This window comes from Ursus arctos, unplaced genomic scaffold (assembly GCF_023065955.2).
Source record: "Ursus arctos isolate Adak ecotype North America unplaced genomic scaffold, UrsArc2.0 scaffold_123, whole genome shotgun sequence".
Classification (NCBI taxonomy): Eukaryota; Metazoa; Chordata; class Mammalia; order Carnivora; family Ursidae; genus Ursus; species Ursus arctos.
In genome coordinates this window covers 1-20,617 of record NW_026622790.1, presented here as the reverse complement: position 1 = coordinate 20,617, position 20,617 = coordinate 1, and the positions used below count along the sequence as shown (strand labels likewise).

The 20,617-nt window shown below is 54.8% G+C and overlaps 3 protein-coding genes across 3 annotated transcripts; 2 read left to right on the top strand and 1 right to left on the bottom strand.

The window, feature by feature from the left end:
• Positions 1–58: 58 nt before the first annotated feature.
• On the bottom strand, positions 59–1,186 carry RPS28 (ribosomal protein S28). The gene is made up of 4 exons (XM_026481257.2): positions 1,085–1,186; positions 943–990; positions 329–462; positions 59–137 (listed from the first exon to the last, which is right to left on the bottom strand). The coding sequence occupies exons 1-3, from the start codon at positions 1,121–1,123 to the stop codon at positions 340–342; spliced, it is 210 nt and encodes a 69-aa protein (XP_026337042.1). The 5' UTR covers positions 1,124–1,186; the 3' UTR covers positions 59–137; positions 329–339.
• Positions 1,187–1,212: 26 nt separating this feature from the next.
• NDUFA7 (NADH:ubiquinone oxidoreductase subunit A7) lies at positions 1,213–7,988 on the top strand. Its single transcript, XM_026481256.4, has 4 exons — positions 1,213–1,340; positions 1,772–1,821; positions 4,553–4,702; positions 7,780–7,988. The coding sequence occupies exons 1-4, from the start codon at positions 1,224–1,226 to the stop codon at positions 7,868–7,870; spliced, it is 408 nt and encodes a 135-aa protein (XP_026337041.2). The 5' UTR covers positions 1,213–1,223; the 3' UTR covers positions 7,871–7,988.
• A 2,663-nt stretch (positions 7,989–10,651) lies between these two features.
• Positions 10,652–15,001, top strand: CD320 (CD320 molecule). Its single transcript, XM_026481258.4, has 5 exons — positions 10,652–10,846; positions 13,327–13,440; positions 13,784–14,017; positions 14,261–14,419; positions 14,528–15,001. Exons 1-5 carry the CDS (start codon positions 10,720–10,722, stop codon positions 14,668–14,670), a joined length of 777 nt encoding a protein of 258 aa, XP_026337043.3. The 5' UTR covers positions 10,652–10,719; the 3' UTR covers positions 14,671–15,001.
• The last annotated feature ends 5,616 nt before the right edge of the window (positions 15,002–20,617 follow it).

Here is a 20,617-nt window from a genome sequence, read left to right as displayed (position 1 = left end):
GGTGGAAGGGGCTTTGGAAGATTTTATAAGCCCAGTGACAGCCAAACAAGATCCCGAGTTTACATTCGACATAAACGTTTATTAACAATCGCAGATCATCCCTGTGAGCCAAGTGGTCGATCCAGATATCCAGGACTCTGTAAACAGACCCAAACATGAGATACTAAGGGGCCACCCAGCAAATCCCTCCCCGATCTTGCAAATCTCACTAGACTCTTTCTGCACTTCCCACCCCAAGAACCTCTTACGCATGGATCTGGCGAAGCCTCCCTACTACCAACCAAGGGTCTAATGGCCCTGCTGTTTTCCACCCCAGCCCCGCACTCACCAGCCACAAGTTCAGCGCAACCTCCGAGCTTCTCGCTCTGACTCCAATAGGGTGAGCACGTCGCCCTCGCGCACGGGGCCTTTCACGTTGCGGATGATGGAGCGGCTGGTGTCGTCCATGAACTCCACGCGCACCTACGGGGTCCATCGGGGGGACGCGAACGAGTTAGGGCCAGCTACAGCTGGACAGGATGTTTCGATTCGGAGAACGTGTTGGGACCAGCTCAGAGATACTTAGAAAGGGAACTGCGTCTGGGAGGCAGAACTGAGCCAGAAGAGAAGCCCAAGAGAGCCAAGTCGTGGAGAACAAAGTTCTGGAGCGGCCAAAGGAGCCACCAGGAGAGACAGCTGCAGCTCTAGTCCCGTTCGGGAGGAAAGCACACTCGGCAGGGCATGGCCACAAAGAGGTCGTTAGGACGGCCTAAGCCACGAGAAAGAGGAACGTGGGAGCCCGGGGAGTGAGGTCGACGGAGCTCAGACCCTGTAGGCAGGGCTCTAGTGAGGTCTCCGGGCACTCTGGGAGCCCTGGGATATAAGGCCTCCGGTTCTCAGGGTGCAGCTGGCCAGGCGGTCAACAGGGCTCAGACCCCGGGGCGTCCCCACCCGAGCGCTCACCTGCGTGCACTGTCCCTGTGAGCCAGTCCTGCCCAGAACCTTGGTGACCTGGCGGAGAGAAGCTGGGATCAGACCTGGGCAGCCCGACCCCCCTACCCCATCTTTCTTCATCCCGGCCCCCAAATCAGGACCCCCACCTCACCCTGGCCAACTTGATGGGCTGCACACGGCTCGTGTCCATGATGGCGGCGCGGCGGCGGTCGGCCGGAGAGGGGTCACGTGCTCCGAAAAGAACTTTTATACTACGCTCTAGCCCCGCCCGCTCCCGCTCTCGCGAGACCATGAACGTTCTTCCCAGCAGCCCTCGCGGTAGAGACGGCACTGGCGTCCTTCAGCGCAAACGGAACATGGCGTCAGCCACCCGCTTCATCCAGCGGCTGCGGAACTGGGCGTCCGGGGTGCGCTGGATGGAAAGGGCCATACGGGGGGAGGGGGGCGGCTGTGGGCTCCGTGCGCTTTGCACCCGCTCCCGCTAGTCCCCTTCCTCCTGCACCCTTGGGTCTGAGGCTTTTAGTGCCGAGATCCCCCTAGGTTGGAACCCTTGTCTCAGCCAAGGACCCCCAACTGGTGACCCTTCAGTCAACACACCCACCTCCGCCCCAGCCCTGGACCCATTCTGGCCTGACATCTGCCTAGTCCGGGACCTTCTTAGCCCTGTATCTTGTGGCCCCGGCCCTAGCTCTCCTCTTCACTGCCAGGGCCCATATCCCTGTACCATCCCTGTACCATCTCCGACCTTACCTTCTCCACCCTTGGGATGCCCCAGTTCCCTCGCCCTCTCCTCTCTTGGAGTGCCCTGCGGGTTGACCTCCTTCCTCTCCTCTCACAGCACGATTTGCAGGCGAAGTTGCAGCTGCGCTACCAGGAGATCTCCAAGCGGTGAGCAAGCCCCGCTCGCTGCCCACACTCCGGCCTTCTCCTGTTATTCTTACATTAAGAACAAAATTCGTATTCTTTTAGACCCCCTTTGCGCTGGGCCGGAATCTTGTCTCCAGTGTCTGGCAGGCTGTGGAAGCAGAGGTTTGCTTTTAACTTTGCTGTACTCAGAGCTGACTGCTCGTGGAACAGTCAGGTTGGACATGAATTCAGAGTGGGGATCGTGTAGCTGTGCAGTCCTTAGTGTGGTCCTGCCAGTTAGTAGTCTCAGCCCCAAGCTACCGATGAAAAAAGTGATGTTCAGAGAGACAGTGATTTGCTTAAAGTCACTCAGAAGCTAGAAAGTGACAACTGGGATTTGAATCCACAAGTGTTATGATTCCAAACTCATTTATGTCCAGAAATTACCCAATATTTACAAGCCCCTGCCATGTCCTTTGGGATACCAGCACCAACAAGAAAAGTTATTATCCTCATGCCTTTCATGGAGTTCAAATTCTAGAAATAGAGAAACATAGTAGGGAAATAAACGCAATAGGTAAAAAGCATTCCAGAATGCTCTGAAGACAAAATGAGTAAGAGTAAGCTGGAGGGTGGCTACCTCAGGTCAGGTGGTCACTAAAGGTCTTTTTTCTTGGATTGATGTTTGAGTCACCTGAATAATAAGGAGCCAAAGGGTAATTATCGAAAGAGCATTCTGGACAGAGGAAACGGTACACGCCAAGCCTGTTGAGGCCCGACAGAGCCGGAAGTAGGAAGGAGGCCAGTGTGGCTGGACCACATCGGGGAAAGGAGGGATAGCAGTATATTGGAAGTCAGAGGAGTAGACAAAGGTAAGGCAGCGATTGAGGATTAGCACGAAAGGAAGACAACTAGCATTTGAATAACCAAATTTATGTGAATGCTTACCTGCTGTAACTAATTCCAAATATCAGAAGTTTGAAGTTGCTTTCCATCCAGGGTAGTTGGTGGGCCTTTTGAGGAAACGGGTTTATAAAATTTCCAACCTCCTTAGGGTAGTGGCGCCCCCTGGTGATTCATGTGTGTCCGTTGGGCACTGGTTCTTACCCTTCTGCTAGGTGGCAGAAAGCTATGGCCACACCCACACGGGGGCCGTCTGCACTCCAGGGGTTAAGCAAATTCTAACTGCCCCACGGATATTGCCTTTTTTTTTATTTTTAAGATTTTATTTTTAATCTCTACACCAAATGTGGGGCTTGAACTCACAACCTGGGCAAGAGTCGCATGCTCCTCTGAGCCAGCCAGGTGCCCCAGGATATTGCTTTTATCTGTTTATTTTAAAGATTTTATTTATTTACTTGTTTATTGAGAGAGAGAGAGCGCGCGCGCACACACACACACACACACACACACACGTGTGAGCTGGGGGCAGGGCAGAGGGAGGAGAGAGCGTCTTAAGCAGACGCACACTGAGTGCAGAGTCTGACATGGGGCTTGATCTCATGACCCTGAGATCATGAGCTGAGCCAAAACCAAGAGTGGGACACTTAACCAACTGAGCCACCCAGGTGCCCCAGGATATTGCTTTTAATATTAAATTTTTATGTTTTTATGTATATTTCTAATTTTTTTATACAATGGCTATCACTTGTTTTAAGAAAAACTTAAATCCTGGCAAAACAGTTAGCAGACAGACAAAATGTTTTAAAACGTGGTTGAATGAAAAGCCGGTGATTTTATGATTTCTCCTATTTTTTCTGCCTTTCCTCTCTGCTATGTTTTCCAAGGAGGCTTCTGTTTTGTTTTGAGGTTAGCGTTTCCATTTTAGGCTTCTGGCTTCTTCGTAAATTCACCCTAGGTTTTAGCCCAACCCAGGACAGAGCTCTATTCACTCATCCACCCCCACCCCCTACCCCAGCTCTGGCTATAGCGTTGGCTGACCAGGCAGGAAATGCAGAGACCTCAGAGGACAAGGTGCTCTTTGAGTAATAAGCCTTGAGCCCAGCAGGGTTCTTCAGAGAGTTCCTGAGATAACCGGAAACCCAGGAGTTCTGTAGCCTGGCCTTTGGGAACTAAGACCCGCAGAATAAGCTAAGTCTGGGGCTTTTGCCAAAGCAGTTATACTCTGTGACTACTGGATATGAGGTGGGCAGAGCCTCAGACCCTGGCCTCTTCATTTCCTGAGCTCCTGCAGGTGGACGTGAGGCCAGATGCAAGCTTTGGGCCATGGTGGGGTGGCAGCAGGTCTGGGTGTCTAGTCTGGGCTGCCCTTTTCCCTGAGAAGCCTCAGAACGGGTCTTCCGTACATTGGGGCATATCTAGGCCTTGCCGTCCAGCATCTCCACACCCAAAGCAGAGACTGCTCCCTGCTGCAGGGCTTGGATCCTCCCTAGCCATGCATCCATGACAGCGTGCCAGGCGATTCCCCTGGCCTGCAGCCCAGTGACTGAGGCGGCCTAGGCCAGCCTAGCCAGAAAGAGTGACTTTCTATTAGGGGCGCCTGGGGGGCTCAGTCCATTAAGCGTCCAACTCTAGTTTTCCGCTCAGGTCATGATCTTGGGGTTGTAAGATCAAGACCCATGTCGGGCTCCGCGCACAGTGCGGAATCTGCTTAAGAATCTTTCCTCCTCCCTCTGTCTCCCCCTCTCCCCTCCCCTCCCCTCCCTTCAGGTGTGTGTGTGTGCACTCAGTCTCTCTCAAATAAATAAATACAATCTTAAAAAAAAGAAAAAAGGTTTTCTGTTAGCTTCAGTGGTGATATTTTTTTCCGCAGAACGCAGCCTCCTCCCAAGCTCCCTGTGGGCCCCAGCCACAAGCTCTCCAGCAACCACTACTGCACTCGCGATGGCCGCCGGGAAGCTATGCCGCCCTCAGTCATCATGTCCTCACAGAAGGTATTGGCGTCAGGCAAGCCTGCAGAGAGGTGAGGGCACTGCAGCCTGGAACCAGCCCTTTCTCTTGCTTGTGCTTTTCAAGGTCCCGTTTACTGTGTTAGGAACTGTCCTGTGGGGGCTTTTCATGGGAGACCTCTGTGAATCCCCACTCAGCCCAGGGTAGGGGCTGGGGCCTCAGCCAGGGCTGCGGTGGCTACAAAGCAAATGAAGCTCCACGCTCCCGTCAAGGGGTCCGAGAGAAGCCCAGGCGTTGTTTTTGTAATTTTTTTTTTTTTAATTGAGGCGTAATTAACATAGAACATTATGTGAGTTTCACATTTGATGTTTGTATACGTTGTGAAGTGATCACTGCAGTAAGTCTACTTAGCCGTCACCACAGAGTTAGACATTTCTTTCTTGTGATGAGAACTTTTAAGATCTATCTCTTAGCAACTTTCAAATATGCAATAATGTGTTGTTAACTACAGTCACCATGCTGTGTATTATGTCCCCGAGACTTACTTGTCTTATAATTGGAAGTTTGTACCTTTTGGCCCCCTTCACTCATTTCACCCACCCCCCACCTGCCTCCTGCCTCTGGTGACCATCAGTCTGTGTATCTATGAGTTTGGTTTTTTTGTTTTGTTTTTAGATTCCACACATAAGTGGGATCCTACAGTATTTTTTTCTCTGATTTGTTTCACTTAGCATAGTACTCTCAGGGTCCATACATGTTGCAAATGGGAGATTTCTTTCTTTTTTTATGGCTGAAGAGTATACCATTGTGTGTGTATGTATGTTTATGTGTATACACACACACCACATTTTCTTTGAATTCTTCTTAAAGATTAAGAATGGTATTTTTTTTTAAAGATTTTATTTATTTATTTGACAGAGAGCCAGCAAGAGAGAGAACACAAGCAGGGGGAGTGGGAGAGGAAGAAGCAGGCTCCCAGCTGAGGAGCCTGATGTGGGGCTCGATCCCAGAACACTGGGATCACGCCCTGAGCTGAAGGCAGACGCTTAATGACTGCGCCACCCAGGCGCCCCAAGAATTGTATTTTTTTTTAAGTAGGCTCCATGCCCAACATGGGGCTTGAACTCATGACCCTGAGATACAGAGTCAGATGTTCCACCAACTGAACCAGCCAAGTGCCCAAAAGAAAGAATTGTCTAAATCTCAGGCCCCTTAAAACGCGGTTTGGTCCCTGGTCTCAGGTGCCTTCTCTTAAATAAATGGAAACGATAATAGAATCTGCTTTAGGGAGTTTATCTCAGTTCACTCGGCTGCTATGACAATGTCCTAGACTGCGGTGGCTTATAAACAACAGAGGCATGTTTTGCACAGTTCTGGAGGCTGGGGAGTCCAGGATCAAGGTGCCGGCAGATTCCATGTCTGGTGAGGGTTCTCTTCTTGGTTCACAAATGGCATTTTCTTGCTATGTCCTCACACGATGGAAGGGGTAAGCAGTGTCTAGGGTCTCTTATAAGGGCACTAATCTCATTCATGAGGGCTCCTTCCTTAGGACCTAATCATCTCCCAAGGGCTCTACCTCCAAATACCATCACGTTGGGCGTTGCGGTTTCAGCATAGGAGTTTGGGAGAGACAAAACATGTAGTCTACAGCAGAGTTGTTGTAAAGGGTAATCTTCATAATTAATATCTGTAAGGTTTTAGAATGGCGTCAATGCCATGCCTGCCTCCTAATCCCTCCACAAGTTAGGCAGTGATGGCCCCTGTTGCAGAAGAGGAAATTGAGGCACAGGCCACGGGACCTGCCTGTCACACAGCTAGTGGGTAGCAGAAGCAGGATTTCAAAAACAGTTTGCTCAGATCCCAATGGTATCTGGGCTCTACAGTCAGTTCATCGTGTGGTCAGCAGCCAGTGTTTCGGCCTTCCTGAGCCTCAGTTTCTTTATCTGTAAAACGGGGATGGTGGGTTTGCCGTGTGACAAGACCTGTAAGGTGTCGAGGCCAGGCAGGGCCTGCTGTATAATTAGAACTCGGTGAATGGTCAGTGTCATGATCCTTGTTACCTTCTAGTTCTCCAGAGTCCAGCACCGGACTGTGGCACACTACCCAATTCCCCCCAGACCCCCTCACCTGCCCTGGGATGCCTGCTTCTGCCTCTTCCACCTCCTTCAGACTCCGGGGAGGGTGGGAGGCCCTGGAACCCCTGCTCCTGGGAGCCGCCTCCACAGTGAGAGCCTGCCTGCCTGCCTCCTCCCTCTTTGGACTTACCATGTGTGCAGGCCTCTCCAGCCCTAGGCGCCAGGGCTTGGGTGTCTCAGGAGACGCCTGCCTTGGATTTGTTGCCACAGTGTCTCTCTTTGGGGCTCACTCTGGGCCAAATGGTGTACTCTTCTTTTTCTTTTCTTCTTCTTCTTCTTTTTTTTTTTTTAAGATTGATTTATTTTAGAGAGCTCACGCGTGAATGCACACACAAGCAGGGGGAGGGGCGGGGTGGGGGAGGGAAGAAGACTCCCTGCTCAGTGGGGAGCCTGACGCAAAGCTCAGTCTCAGGGTCCTGAGATCATGACCTGAACTGAAACCAAGAGTCAGACTCTTAACCAGCTGAGCCACCCAAGTGCCCCAAATGGTGTATTTTTCAATTGCACTTGACTCTCAGCCTCATTAGACTGAGGTCAGGTCTTAGCGCTATGCTGGGCCACGCACAGTGCCTGCCATGTGGCAAGTGCTTCGCACTGAGGGAGGAGAGAGCAGTGGGCACACATCACCTGATGCTTGGCCCTTTTGCCAGTATCCTGTTTGGAGGCAACAGGAATGGGGTGCTTGTCCACCCTGGGGCTACAAGTGGGAAGGGTGCTAGAGGAGGAGCCCAGCTCTTTATGGCTGGCTTTGAGCTCAGGAGCCAGGGGAGGGTGACTGGGGGTTCACATGGGGGCTTGAGCAGGAAGGGTTCTGGCCAGCTCCCAGCAAGCATTGGCTGACCCTCTGGGGGACCCTGGTGAAGGAGTTTGGGCACTCTGAAACACCCTCACTCTGGCCTGCAGAGCCACAGTCTCGGCAGCCATGGTCTTGCTGGGCACAGATATGGGCTCCCTCCAGTCCCTCTATGCTGCTCTCGGAGACCTGGCCCTAATCAAAGTCTCTTTTCCCTTGCAGCTCGGCTGCAGCAGCCACTGAGAAGAAGGCTGTGTCGCCAGCTCCTCCCATGAAGAGGTGGGAGCTGTCCAAGGACCAACCTTACCTGTGACTCTGCATCTGGGGGCACCTGGCCCGACCCTCAAGGCCCCCTGAGTGCTTCCTCTCCTTGTATTCTTTCCAGGGAGAACACGACCTAATTTATGACAAATACACTTAGCTCTCCAGTATCACTTCGTTCTGACTTTTGAAGCTGCGTATGACTTACATGGATTTCCTGGTGAAGCTGGTGCTGGATCCTCACTCCGTCAGCACTCCAGGAGCCAGGGAGGGATAGTGTTCTTGCACTTCAGGGTGACACGCTGTCACTGCTCACAGAGGCTGATGCCATGGGGTCCAGGGGCAGGGTGTCCAGGGGCTCCGGTGTTGTCACCATCCCTTCCCTGTGGGTGGGGCTAACCTACAGAGCAGTAGGCTGGGTTCCAGGACCTGTGGGTGTTTGGAAGGCACTGACGGTGAAGGAACACGGGGCTGAACACAAGCTGCTCGCTTAAGTTTCTCAAGAACTCCCATTGCAGTTGCTCATGGGGACACTGGCCAGCACCCTTCTGCTGCTGCCCCCATCTGACCTTGAGCACCCTGCAGCTTGGCGGGGGTGACCGAGGACAGCAGGACAACTCCCAGGGAAGGCTCACCTAGGACAGGTGAGGGAAGGCCTCCCTGAGCCAGAAGCCTTTCTGCGTGGTTCTGGGGAGTGAGACGGAGTCAGCCTAGGAATGGAAAGGATTGGTCCTTGTGGAGGAATGAGCAGCTGAGTGAAAGCCAGAAAAGAAGCAGCCCAAGTCTGGCCGCAGGAGCAATGGGGAGCCATGTAGGGACCTCAAGTGGGGGCATGTCATGGCTGCCCAATGGAAGAACCCCACAGTCCTTTGGTAGGCAAAGAGGAGATGTGTGAAGATGAGGGTGTTGAGACTGCCTTGCTCTCCGGAAGTGTAGAACAAGGCAGGAAAGGTCCCCGTTCCAGGTGGGATGTATGAGGGAGCCCCAGAGTGGGTGATGTAAATGCTAAAAGCTCATCTGGAAGAAAACCCTGGGCTGCAGCCCCCAGGGCAGGCTTTCTGGAGGAGGTGGGACTCTAATTGGAGGAAAGGTTGAGTCAGATTCAGAAAGGAGATCTGGAGGGAGAGGAAGTCTGGGCAGGATGTCCTGAAGTCACAAGAAAGGCAGCCCTGAGGGCTTCCACAGACTGCAGGCAAGATATGCCATTGAAGGTTTCTGAATAGCTTGATGACACAGATTTGAAATTTCGCAAGGGAGCGGGGGTGGGAAGGAACGTCTGACACCTGAGCTCTGTGTGCTAGGTACTGTTTTTTTTTTTTTTTTTTTTTTTTTAAGATTTTATTTCTTTGACAGAGACACAGCCATCAAGAGATGGAACACAGGCAAGGGGAGTGAGAGAGGAAGAAGCAGGCTCCCAGGAGGAGCCTGATGTGGGGCTCGATCCCAGGACTCTGGGACCATACCCTCAGCCGAAGGCAGAGGCTTAACGACTGAGCCACCCAGGTGCCCCGCTAGGTACTGTTTTGAACGCTTTCAGGATCTCAGCTCCTTTGTGGAGCAATCCTGTGAGGTCATGGCTGATGCCACACCCCCTTGACAGAAAAACAGAATGACGGACAAGAACTCGCTCAGGCTCACTGAAATTGAACCTGGCAGCTGATGAGTCTGCCAAGCTACTACAAATCCATGGCTTCTTCAGCTTCTACCCCTGCACCCCAGAGACCTTTGAGCCTCAAAGGTGGGATGCTCCCCACCCCTACGGTGCACAGTCCACTGTTTGTCACCTGCCTCTGCGCCGGTACTCCTTAGCCTCTACCCATTGCACACGGGAATCTGGGAGGTTTTAAACAACAACAAAAAACCCCAACACACACATATACACACTCCAAAAGCAGCTATAACTTTCAACATTTTCTAATAGTGAAGCTTGCCAACAACCTGCAAACAGCCCCTTGTGGGAAAGATCTGGATGCTTTAGTGTTGCTTCCAGGAAATGGGGGTGGGGGTGGGGGTAAATGCTTGCATACCTAACACTGAGGGACTTCCACTTGTTTGGGGTTCTGCTGACAGTCCGAAGCGTTGCTTCTTCTCAAGGCAGAACAATTGATAAAATACTTAACTTTCAAGAAAACACGGCCACTGGTTGGCTAGAAAGCCTGCAGAAGGTTTGTATTTTATGTGCCTATTGGTTGAGCATGAGAAAGCCCATGGGCTGCCTTTACATATCTTGTTCCTGGAGAATACCCACCGCCCTGTGAGGAGGACTGAAGGAGGCAGTGGGTGTGGGTGAGCGCATCCAGGTGCGAGGAACCGGACCCTTGATGGAAGCCAGTAAATTCTGGGAGTGTTTCGTTCATTTATTCACTAAATATTTCAGAGCCTGCTATTGTGGCCGACGCTGTGCTAGGCACTGGAGATGCAGTGAACAACACAGCATTCCTGCCCTGCCGCTGACCTAGTGGGTCATCACTCAATCAAAGTAAGCAAAGTAGAAAAGTTGGGCGCATGGGAGAAGCAGGAGGAGGGAAAGGCTGGGGCGTGCCTGAGGGGAGTGGCTACCATATTAAATATGATAATCAGACAGTAACATTTGCTGCGGTATGCCCGCGACACATTCGATATTGTAAGTAGACAATGACAAGTTCGTTTACATCCCCATAGTTTCTAACTTCAGATGGGCCCAACACATTTCGATGTACCTTGTCACTGGGAAAAGTGGGTTAGAGCCTCAAATTTGGTTCCTCTCGTATTCGGACCTTTACGGTACTCTTAGCGGCGGGCGCCGCGGCTCCTCGGGGCGTGGGCCCCGCCCCCGACCGCGGCGCGCGTGCGCCGGGATAAAAGCGAGGCCCAGTCGGCGCGTGGTTAGTACCGGGACGGGGCGGTGCAGCAAGCGGCTGCATGGCGCAGGGCGGAGTGCGGCGGACAGCGGCCCTGGGTCTGGCGCTGCGGCTGCTGCTTGGCTTCGGGCTGGGCATGGAGGCCGCCCCGAGCCCGGTCCCGATCCAGTTCTTGGCCCAGGCCCCAGGTGAGTGAGCTCCGCGTACTCCACGCGCGCGCCCCCCGGGAGGCCTGGTCCCGCCCCGCGCGCCGGCGGCGCCTCGCCATTGGTTGTAACGCTTGTGCGCTCCGGACACTCCCCCGGCACGTGGCTGGAGACTCTGGAGTGCGGGGAGCCTGGCCTTTGAGCGAGCCTTCCCCAGTCGGGGGATCCTCGCGTGGGTGGCTCTGCCTGCCTTTAACTGTCCTGCTTCTGCCTGCTCACACCCCACTCCTGCTCTGCTTGGCGTACCCCTTTGTCACCTCCAAGCCGCCCTTCAGCCCAGCGTGGGCAGGAGGGCTTGCTGTAGGCTCAGGTTGTCCGACCTCTAACTGTGCATGGCCGGTCATCTGGCGCCTCTTGCAGCAGTTGTAGGAGGCCCTCATCCAACCCCAAGGCCATATGGCTGAGTTTCCTGGGCGACCAGCCCCCACCGTCCCCATCGTTTCTCTCCCTCCCTGTGACGCCAGGCCCTTGGGCACCTGCTCCTGGGCCTAGGTGATCTTGGTGGCCCTCCCTGAGGTCCCCAGAGGCAGCTGGGTGGGAGAGTGACCTCCGTGTAGGCACAGGTGATCCTCGCTTTCAGCAGTGAGCTCCCGTCTGATCTGGTCCCTGCCTCACCCCAAAGCCCCTGCCTTTACAGGCTAAATGTTCCTGGTTCCTTTAAGGAGGCAGGACTCAATTTAACCAAGTACCAAACTCTACAGTTCTCCTCTCCTCAGGACAATGAGGTAGGGACTCCTAACATGCTCCTTTTACAGGGGAGGGAACTGAGGCTGGGAGGGAAAGTCGCTGGTCACTTCAACTCCTGTCTGACCCAATAGCCCTATGAGGCCTGGTCTGCTGTGCTCTGCCTCCCACTTTCCAGGAAGAACACACACTCCAGGGAGGGAGGTCAGTCGGGAGGTTGGCAAGGCTAAGAGTGGCTAGGCCTAGAGAGGAAGCCGCACCCAGAGACCGCCAGACCCCCCGTGGGCAGGGAAGGAAGCCAGCTCCAGGTCCGGTCACAGCTCTTCCTGTCTTCAAAAGCTCAGGGACTGTGTGGGTCACAGGTGTCATTGGGCCTGGAGGCCTGTGGCGGGCTGGCTGTGGGGAGAAGGGGGTTTGGAGGCTCAGGCCTGTAAGTAACGGTGGAAATGCTAAGAGTACCAGGATTGACTGGAGTGCCTCTAGGTTGGGGCCAAGCAGGTATTTGCACCCCCATCACTGAACCCAGGAGGAGAGCCTTAAAGGCCATTCGTTTCCTCAGTCTGTCAGACTTCTCCTGCTGCCCACGTTCTAGGCCCTTTCGTGCTCTTCCAGATCAGCATGTAGCCCGAGCCTCACTGCCTGGGGTCCAGGAAGGCTCAGATCTCATCAGGACCCAGCCTGGACCCTTGTGTGACTTGTGTCTGTATTGCCCTGGGCTTGCGGTCACAAGGTCCTGGCCCTGATCTCCACTGAGTGTCCAGTCTGTGTGGATACCAATTTGAGGACCATTGTTTTAGTGGAAGGCAGAGCTTCAGGCCTCTCTGAGGGGTGCGTGAGACCCTTTCCAAGAAAGAAGCAGAGATCTGAAAGCTGGGGAGGAATCACCAGTTGCAGAGTGTGGGGAAGAGAGGGGCACAGGGCCAAGCATCAGCGCAGGCAAAGGCCCTGAGGTAGAAATGAGCCAGGCCTCTTGGAGAACAGTGAGGAGGCCAGGACAGAGGGAGCTGGATGAAGAGGAAGAAGGAGGGAGGAAATGAGGTCCAGGAAGGGTTCATGGCAGGGCTTTGCCAGGCCTGTGGCCGCATAGACAAAATAGGGATTTGGTGTGAGAGGCTCAGGGGACCAGGGCACAGCTTTGAGCAGAGAGGAGGCAAGGGCAGGTGACTGAATGATGTGACTCTGTGAGATCCCCAGTGTCCAAATGGAGATGGGGATGGGGCCTGGTGAGGAGGCGGCACATTCAGGATGGGGAAAGTGGTCGGATCTGGGAGGAATTTAGGTGGTGAGTGGACAAGCCTTGGTAACTAAGCAGGTCCTCCACCCAGGGCCTCAGTTTCCCCTTGGCTAAGCAGGTGGGATATAATGGGCCTTGCCGACCCAGACCATGGGCCTGGGCCAGGGCAGGTTCAGAGATGGCCCCTACCCTAGTCTGTTTAACCGTGGATCTTGGAGAGCCTCTTGGGGAGACCATCTGGCCTGGAGCCTGGTAAAGACCCCAGGATCAGTGAGACATGGGTTCAGACCTGGACTCTGCCACCAGCTCTGTAGCCCCGGGCCTTGCCTGTCTCCTCAGTGTCTTCTGCAGCATGGGGCTGGCGGTAGAACCTGCCCTCCGAGCCTCCCGCGTAGTAGGTCCTCAGCAAACGGTGGCTGCCAGTGTCATTCCAGTGCCCTGGGACCTGGCCTGCCTCCTGGTGGTCGCAGTCTGAAACCACCGTGCCCCTGGGGTGGGGGGCAGGACTCGGGCCTCCCAGACCTCACTTGTGTGCATCTTGCAGGCTCGTGCCCGCCCACCAGCTTCCAGTGCCGGACCAGTGGCTTCTGTGTGCCTCTCACGATGCGCTGCGACGGTGACAAGGACTGCCCGGACGGCAGCGATGAGGAGGAGTGCCGTGAGTGGCCGGGCTCTGGGGGCGGGGCCGCAGGGGTGAGCTGCTGGTGCGAGGGGTGTGGCCTTCAGGCGGGGGAATGATGGGGCGGGGCCTGAGGGTGGGCAGGGCTTACAAGACGAGGTGGGTTTACTGGGAAGCGGACTTAGGGGGGCCTTGGGAAGAGGGGCTTGCAGGGAGGCCAGTCCTTGGCAGGTGGAGCTAGCAAGGGGGAGTCTTTAGGATGGGTGGATTTTTCTAGAGTCACCTGTTCCTGGAAGGCGGGGCTTACAAGGGGGCCGGGTGGAGGGGCGTACTGCAGCACTGTTGGGCAGGTATTTGGGACCTGACTGACCTCGTACCCCAGGGAACAAGCCTTGTGCCCAGGACGGAGAGTGCCAGCCACCCACTGGCAGCCCCTGCCCTTGTGACAACATCGATGACTGCCTAGATGGCATCGTCGAGAATGTTCACAACTGCAGTTACCAGCCCTGCCCGGCTGGGGAGCTCCACTGCCTGCTAGGCGGTGCCTGCATCCCACACACCTGGCTCTGCGATGGCCATCCCGACTGTCCCGCCTCCAGTGACGAGCTTGGCTGTGGTGTGTATCATGGGACCTCAGTGTGCCTGGAGGGGTGGAGAGGGCTGGGCATTAGATAAGGACACCTCACGCTTCCGGTGGGACCAGGCTGAGGGTGTGGACACTTGCATCCCCGTGGGGGCAGCGGAAGATCAGCCCAAGGTCCCCTCAGGCATTTGGAACACCTGTTCATCATGTGTCGTCCCCCCCCCCACCGTCCTCAGTGCCCAATCCCCAGCTGCTGAATGCCTGGACTTATTGCAGGAACTGAGACCCTCAAGGAAGGGACTGCCACGTCCACAGGGACGCCTGTGACCCCGCACAGTGTCACCTCTCTCAAGAATGCCACAGCCACCCCCGTTGAGGACCAGGACTCTGTCCAGTCTGGATACCGGAGTGCTTGTGGGGTTATCGCAGCTGCGGGTGAGAGGACCAGGCCCTCCTACTCCTGGGGCTTGGGGAGGGGACAGGCTGCAGATGCCCCTTCTCCGTGTGGCGAGCTGCTGACTCCTGCCTGTCTGTCCCCCACAGTGGTGCTCAGTGCCGGTGTGGCTGCCATCTCCCTGTTTGTGCTGTCCCGGCTCTGTGTGCGGGGGCGGCTGCACCCGCTGGGGCTGCTGACGGTCGTGAAGGAGTCCCTGCTGCTGTCAGACAGGAAGACCTCGCACTTCTGAGGACGGGCTCTTGCTACCACAGCTCTTGGTCCCCGAGCGGGGGCAGCTATGGGGACGTGTACCTCAGCAGCAGCGCACGGCTGCTGGCGCACCAGCCCTCAGACGTGGGTCCTTCTGGCCAGGCAGCACCATGGACCAGAGCTCCTGCCGCTGGCTCCGGAGAGGTTGGGGGTGCTGGGACCCTCCCCCTGGATGCAGGGAGCCTGGATGGGGAGTACATCACAGCTGGAACTGAGGGGCTGGTCCCAGGCTGCTTCTGGGGGCGGCCCCACATGTAGACACTCCTGCTGCCCCCATCTGAAGGTGCCGATTAAAGTTACTTCACATCTTCTGCCTGCCTCTGGGCCTCTGTCTCGCTCTGCCCAGCCAGCCAGGGATCTCCAGGCCAGGCCCTCCTCCGTGGTGGAAGTGTCTCGAGAGGGTGGGACTCCGAGACCCAGCCCTGGGCACTCCCTCGGCCACTTTGCCTCTAGCTTCCTGGGACCCACATCAGGAGGCAGCGGGGCTGGGGCAGCAGGGTGGTCTGCATGACCCGAAGGCTCTTGTGCGGGGGAGCAGAACCCGACCAGTGCCTCCTAGAGTCCTGGGGAACCGCCATCCATCGTGGCTTCTTCCTCTTTGAGATGGAAGCTGGGCATCCCAGGGTTGGTCTGGGCTCCACCCGGTTTTAAAATGTAGGTTTCATTATTGTGCAGGTGCGGACTGCCGTTGAAAAGACTCGCAGTTCCCAAAAGATGGGGGGGCGCGGAGTTGGCACACTGTGCCACACAGGGGAAGGAAGTCCCAGGGTCAGGAGGCAGAGGGAGCGGGCGGAGAATGTAGGCAAGAACCTTTATTGTGGTTCCCATGGGAAGGAACAGGTGAGGCAGGGTGAGCGGGCTTGGGATTGGCTAATTTGAATAACCCCAGTGGGCTCTGGGGGCAGGTGCTGTCTGTCCTGTAGGTACCAGCCTGTTGACAGTGACGCCACTGGCTAGGAATGCCTGGGGCATCCGCCTGGGTCTGTGCCTGGCGTAGCCAGCCCCACGGATCTGCCGATGTTGTGGCTGGGCCCGCCCTTGTGGTTCTTCTTATGATCGCTGGACACACTTCAGCAAAGACTATCCGGGAACTTCGAGGAACGAGGGTGATGACTCACAAGTCCTCGCAAGAGGGCACACGGCACCCTCACGGGCCGCACAGCGAGATCACGGGTAAAGAGGCAGTGTGGACCTGGGGCTCTCTGTCTTCGTTAGGGTCCAAGGGTGGGGTGTCTAGGGTTTCACGAGTTCACTCTTTACTGGTGAATTTATTCTATTTTATTTTTTAAAGATTTTATTTATTTATTAGAGTGAGAGCATGTGCCAGGGGAGAGGCAGAGGGAGAGGGAGAGGGAGAAGCAGACTCCCCGTTGAGCAGGGAGCCTGATGCGGGACTCAATCCCAGGACCCCGGGATCATGACCTGAGCTGAGAGCAGACGCTTCACTGACTGAGCCCCCCCCAGGCGCCCTTTTACTGGTGAATTTAAAGCATAAGAAGAGGAATTGGGGCGGGGAGGTAGAAGTGGGGTCACTCAGGCAGTCAACTATCTAAGCCACCCAGGGCTTTCCGAAAGAGGGAGCTTCAGGGGCGGGGCAGCCGAATTCCTTATCTGGCGGGGTTGCTCGGAGCTGGGCCCTACAGCTGGCGATAATGTTTATTCTGGAGGGATGCTGGCAATCAGAGCTCGATGTGCCCTGTCCCCAGCTGTCTGGCAGTTGACCCCGAGGTGATCAGGGCAGCGGGACCCTGGCTCAGGGTGTGGGCTCTGGACGGATTGGTTCGCATGTGAAACGTGCGCTCCACTGGTGAGCTGTTTGCCGTCTGTAGGAACTGGCTGACTCCATGGGGGACAGTCCCTCCTGGTCAGCGAGGCCCTAGACGCCAGAGCATCGGGAATACAGAAAATCTAGATCATACACACCCTACTGCTGGGTGTTGAGGGCAAGGCTCTTCTCCAGTCCTCATTTTCCTCATTTCCAGATGGCGTAGCCAGGGCTCCCATAGCCTCCTTGCCCGGGGCGGGGGAGGACCTTCCTGACATCCCTGGAGCTGAACTGGGTGTCTGCCCCCGGCTGCGCCCGTGCAGCCCACTGTTGAGCGAGCACCCAGGGTCCCATGTAGGGTCTTGGGGCTCCCTCATCTGGCAGGCAGGGAGACCCCTGATGATGAGATGCTGGGGAGGGGTAGAGTGAACAGGTGCACCAAGGAGGGCTTTCTGGGGGTGGTAGAGTTTGGCTTTGGGGCCCCACCCACCTCCCAGTGCGGGGAAGGTGGTTGAGGTAGGTTTGGGAGTCTGGGCCTTGGGCAGTGTGTGGGGGGCTGAGTGCTCTGTCAGGCAGTGCGGGGGGCAGTGGGAGTGAGGGCTTGGGGGGGGCTGCAGCGACCGTAGGGGGCCCCATCTCCTGGGGTACAAGGCCTTCCCTCAGCACCCGCTGGAGCCAAGGAGTACTGAGGCAGAAGCAGAACCGTAGGCTTCCAGTCGACAGGAAGGAGTCCCACCGCAGGGTAGGATTTTCTTGTTTTTAGGTTTTTCTCTTTTGCTTAGGCATGGTCAGAGGGTCAGAGGGTGTGGAAGGGAGGTATGAGGCCGCTTGTCACATGCCACCTAAGCGGAGGTCTGACTCATCCACGTGGATTCAGTGGAGCAGACCTCCCCCACGTGTTCTCTGTCACGACTGCTGGCCGCTCTTCTGTTTCACGCATGGAGTCATGGCTGCTGTCCTCTGGGGGCTGAGCCGGACCTTAGCATCTAGAATTTCTCCGTCATGTCTGGAGCCTTGGGATGATGGCCAGGGCAGCAGGGCCACTCCCTCTCTATGTGGCCCCCGAGCGGGACGGTCTGGTCTCTTTCGTGGCAACTCGGCTCCTCAGAGTGCGGCGTGGAGGCCACCAGACCTCTTAAAGGGGGGCCTGGAGCCGGGCCAGCAGCACTTCTGATGCGTTCTGTTGCTATCTTGGAGCCCCAGGTTAGCCCAGAAGTGCGTGGGGACCGTACGAGGGTGTGAACACTGGGAGGACCCAGGTCGCTGTGCCATCCTTGCAGACCAGCTTGCACAAAGGGGACAGCTCCCTTTGAGCCAGCTGACCATCTGTGGGCTCATGGCTTTGCTCTTGGGGGCAGCTTTGTCATCTGCACGCTGGGCCAGGCACAGGGGCAAGTGTTTGTCGCCCTGAGCGTCCTGGGGTTTCAGCTGCCTTCATCGCCTGGAGCAGGGCTCGCATGGCTGTCCCTCCCGTCCCTCCTGTGCAGCAGGCTCAGTGAGTCACTTCCAGGAAACTGCAGGGACGGGTCCAAGTTTAAAAGTGGGGGGGGGTGTTTGGGGAGCCCAGGAGGAGGGGGTGGTGGACCAGGGCAGGTGGCTGGGAGGGGGTGGGGTGGGGCAGGGTGGGGGCTGCAGGTGAGGATGGGGAGCAGGATGGAGGGGAGTGTGTGTGCGTATCTCTATAACTCTTGCCGTTCCTCTTTTTTTTTTTTTTATTGAGAAATTCACATTAGATTAACCATTAACCAGTTTAACGTGGACAACTCCATGGCATTTAGTACATTCGCAGTGTTGTGCGCCTAGTTCTAAGACCTTTCCATCCCCCGGAAGGAAACCCTGCCCCCATTAGCACTCCCTCCCCGCCTCCCTCCCCCAGCCCGTGGCTCCTAATAACCCACTTTCTGTTTCTGTGGATTTGCCTGATGTAGATATTTCATATGGATGGAATTATGATTCCACAGGTGGCCTTTGATGTCTGGCTTCTTTCACTGATCATCGAGTTTTCAAGCGTCTCCCCCAACGTTTCCTTGTGCCCCTTTTTATTACTGCTCCCCCCCCCACCCCGCCATGACCCAGGCAACGATCGACTGGCTTCTGACACTATACATCCATTGCATTTCTATTTTTTAAACATATTTATTCACATAATCTCTACACCCAATATGGGGCTCGAATTCTTTTTTTTTTTTTTAAGATTTATTTATTTATTCGACAGAGATAGAGACAGCCAGCGAGAGAAGGAACACAAGCAGGGGGAGTGGGAGAGGAAGAAGCAGGCTCATAGCGGAGGAGCCTGATGTGGGGCTCGATCCCATAACGCCGGGATCACGCCCTGAGCCGAAGGCAGACGCTTAACCGCTGTGCCACCCAGGCGCCCCATGGGGCTCGAATTCTTGACCCTGATATCAAGAGTTGCACGCTCTTCCGACTGAGCCAGCGAGGCGCCCCTTAATTGCATTTCTAGACACTTAGATTAGGTAGCCTGTTTTATCTGGCGTTTTTTACCTGACACATTTAGATCTGTACATGATGTTGCATGTACTAAAAGTTAGCTCATTTTTATTGCTAAGCCGTATTCCGTTGTATGGCTTGTCCCACACTTCATGTACCCAGTTCACCTGGTGGTGGGTATTTGTGTCTTTTCCAATTTTGTTTTAAAAGAAGAACCTGCTGGAAGAATTCTTTATCTTTCTTTCTTTCTTCTTTCTTTTTTTTTAAGATTTTATTCATTTATTTGACAGAGAGATTGAGCCTGAGTAGGGGGAGTGGCAGGCAGAGGGAGAGGGAGAAGCAGGCTCCCCACCTAGCAGGGAGACCGACACGGGGCTCGATCCCAGGACTCTGAGAGCATGACCTGAGCCAAAGGTAGCCACTTAACCGACTGAGCCACCCAGATACCCCTCCTTTCCAATTTTTCATTATTACAAATAAACCTGCTACGAACATTAGGTCTAAGTCTGTTCATGTGCTCTTATTTCTTTCGGGTAAGTACCCCAGGAATGGAGTGGTTGCATCACGTGGTAGGTATATATTTCATTTAATTTAATTTTTTAAAGTAGGCTCCATGCCCAATATGGGGCTTGAACTCACAACCTTGAGATCAAGAATCGTGTGGTCTGCTGACTGAACCCGCCAGGCGCCCCTATGTACTTAATTGTAAAGAAACACCAGAATGGGGGCGCCTGGGCGGCTCAGTCGTTAAGCGGCTGCCTTCGGCTCAGGGGCGTGATCCCGGGGTTCTGGGATCGAGCCCCGCATCGGGCTCCTCCACTGGGAGCTTGCTTCTTCCTCTCCCACTCCCCCTGCTTGTGTTCCCTCTCTTGCTGGCTGTCTCTCTCTGTCAAATAAATAAGTAAATCTTAAAAAAAAAAAAAGAAAAAAGAAACACCAAAATGCCTTACAAAGTGAGTGGACTCTTACTTTCCTCCCCCAGCAATGTATTTCTTGTTCCTTCACTCGCTATGGGCAGCCGTTCTCACAGGTGTGCAATGGTATTCACCAAGCCCTTTTTTATTGACGTGAAATTCATGTAACAGAATCACTTTAAAGCGCACAATTCCATGGCATTCAGCACACTCAGTGTTATGCAACCAGCACCTCTAACAGGTAGTATGTGAATCTTTCCAGCCGTTTGCAGCATTTCAGAAAACACCTACTTGGGACTTTGGGATTGCATTGAATTTCTCGGTTACTTTGTGGAGGAGAACAAATATTCATTGAGCACTGAGTGGGTGGCAGGTGTTGTAGGTGCCGGAGGCTGGCCTTGAACCAAACAAGAACAAGGCCCCTCCCCACGAAGGGGAGTGAGTGGAGGTGGGGTGAGGGCACAGATGTGTCAGCTGCTAAACCCTACTACACCAGTACATCGGTGTCAGATGGTGCTAAGTTCTGGGGACTAAGAACCAAAGGAGGAAGGTGGGCATGCTGGGTTGGGGGAAAGAAGAGTTGCTATCTTTATATTTGATAATCAAAAGAGGCATCCGGAACAGGGAGACATTTGAGTTGAGACCTGAAGGAGAAAGATGAACTGTGCAGGTATATAGGTGGAAAACATTCTGAGAAGAGCAAAGAGCCCATGCAAAGGCCCTGAGGCAGAAGTGTGTTTCAGAAACAGGAAGTCTGGAGCGAGTGTGGAGGGGGTGGTGCAGTGGACAGAAGTGAC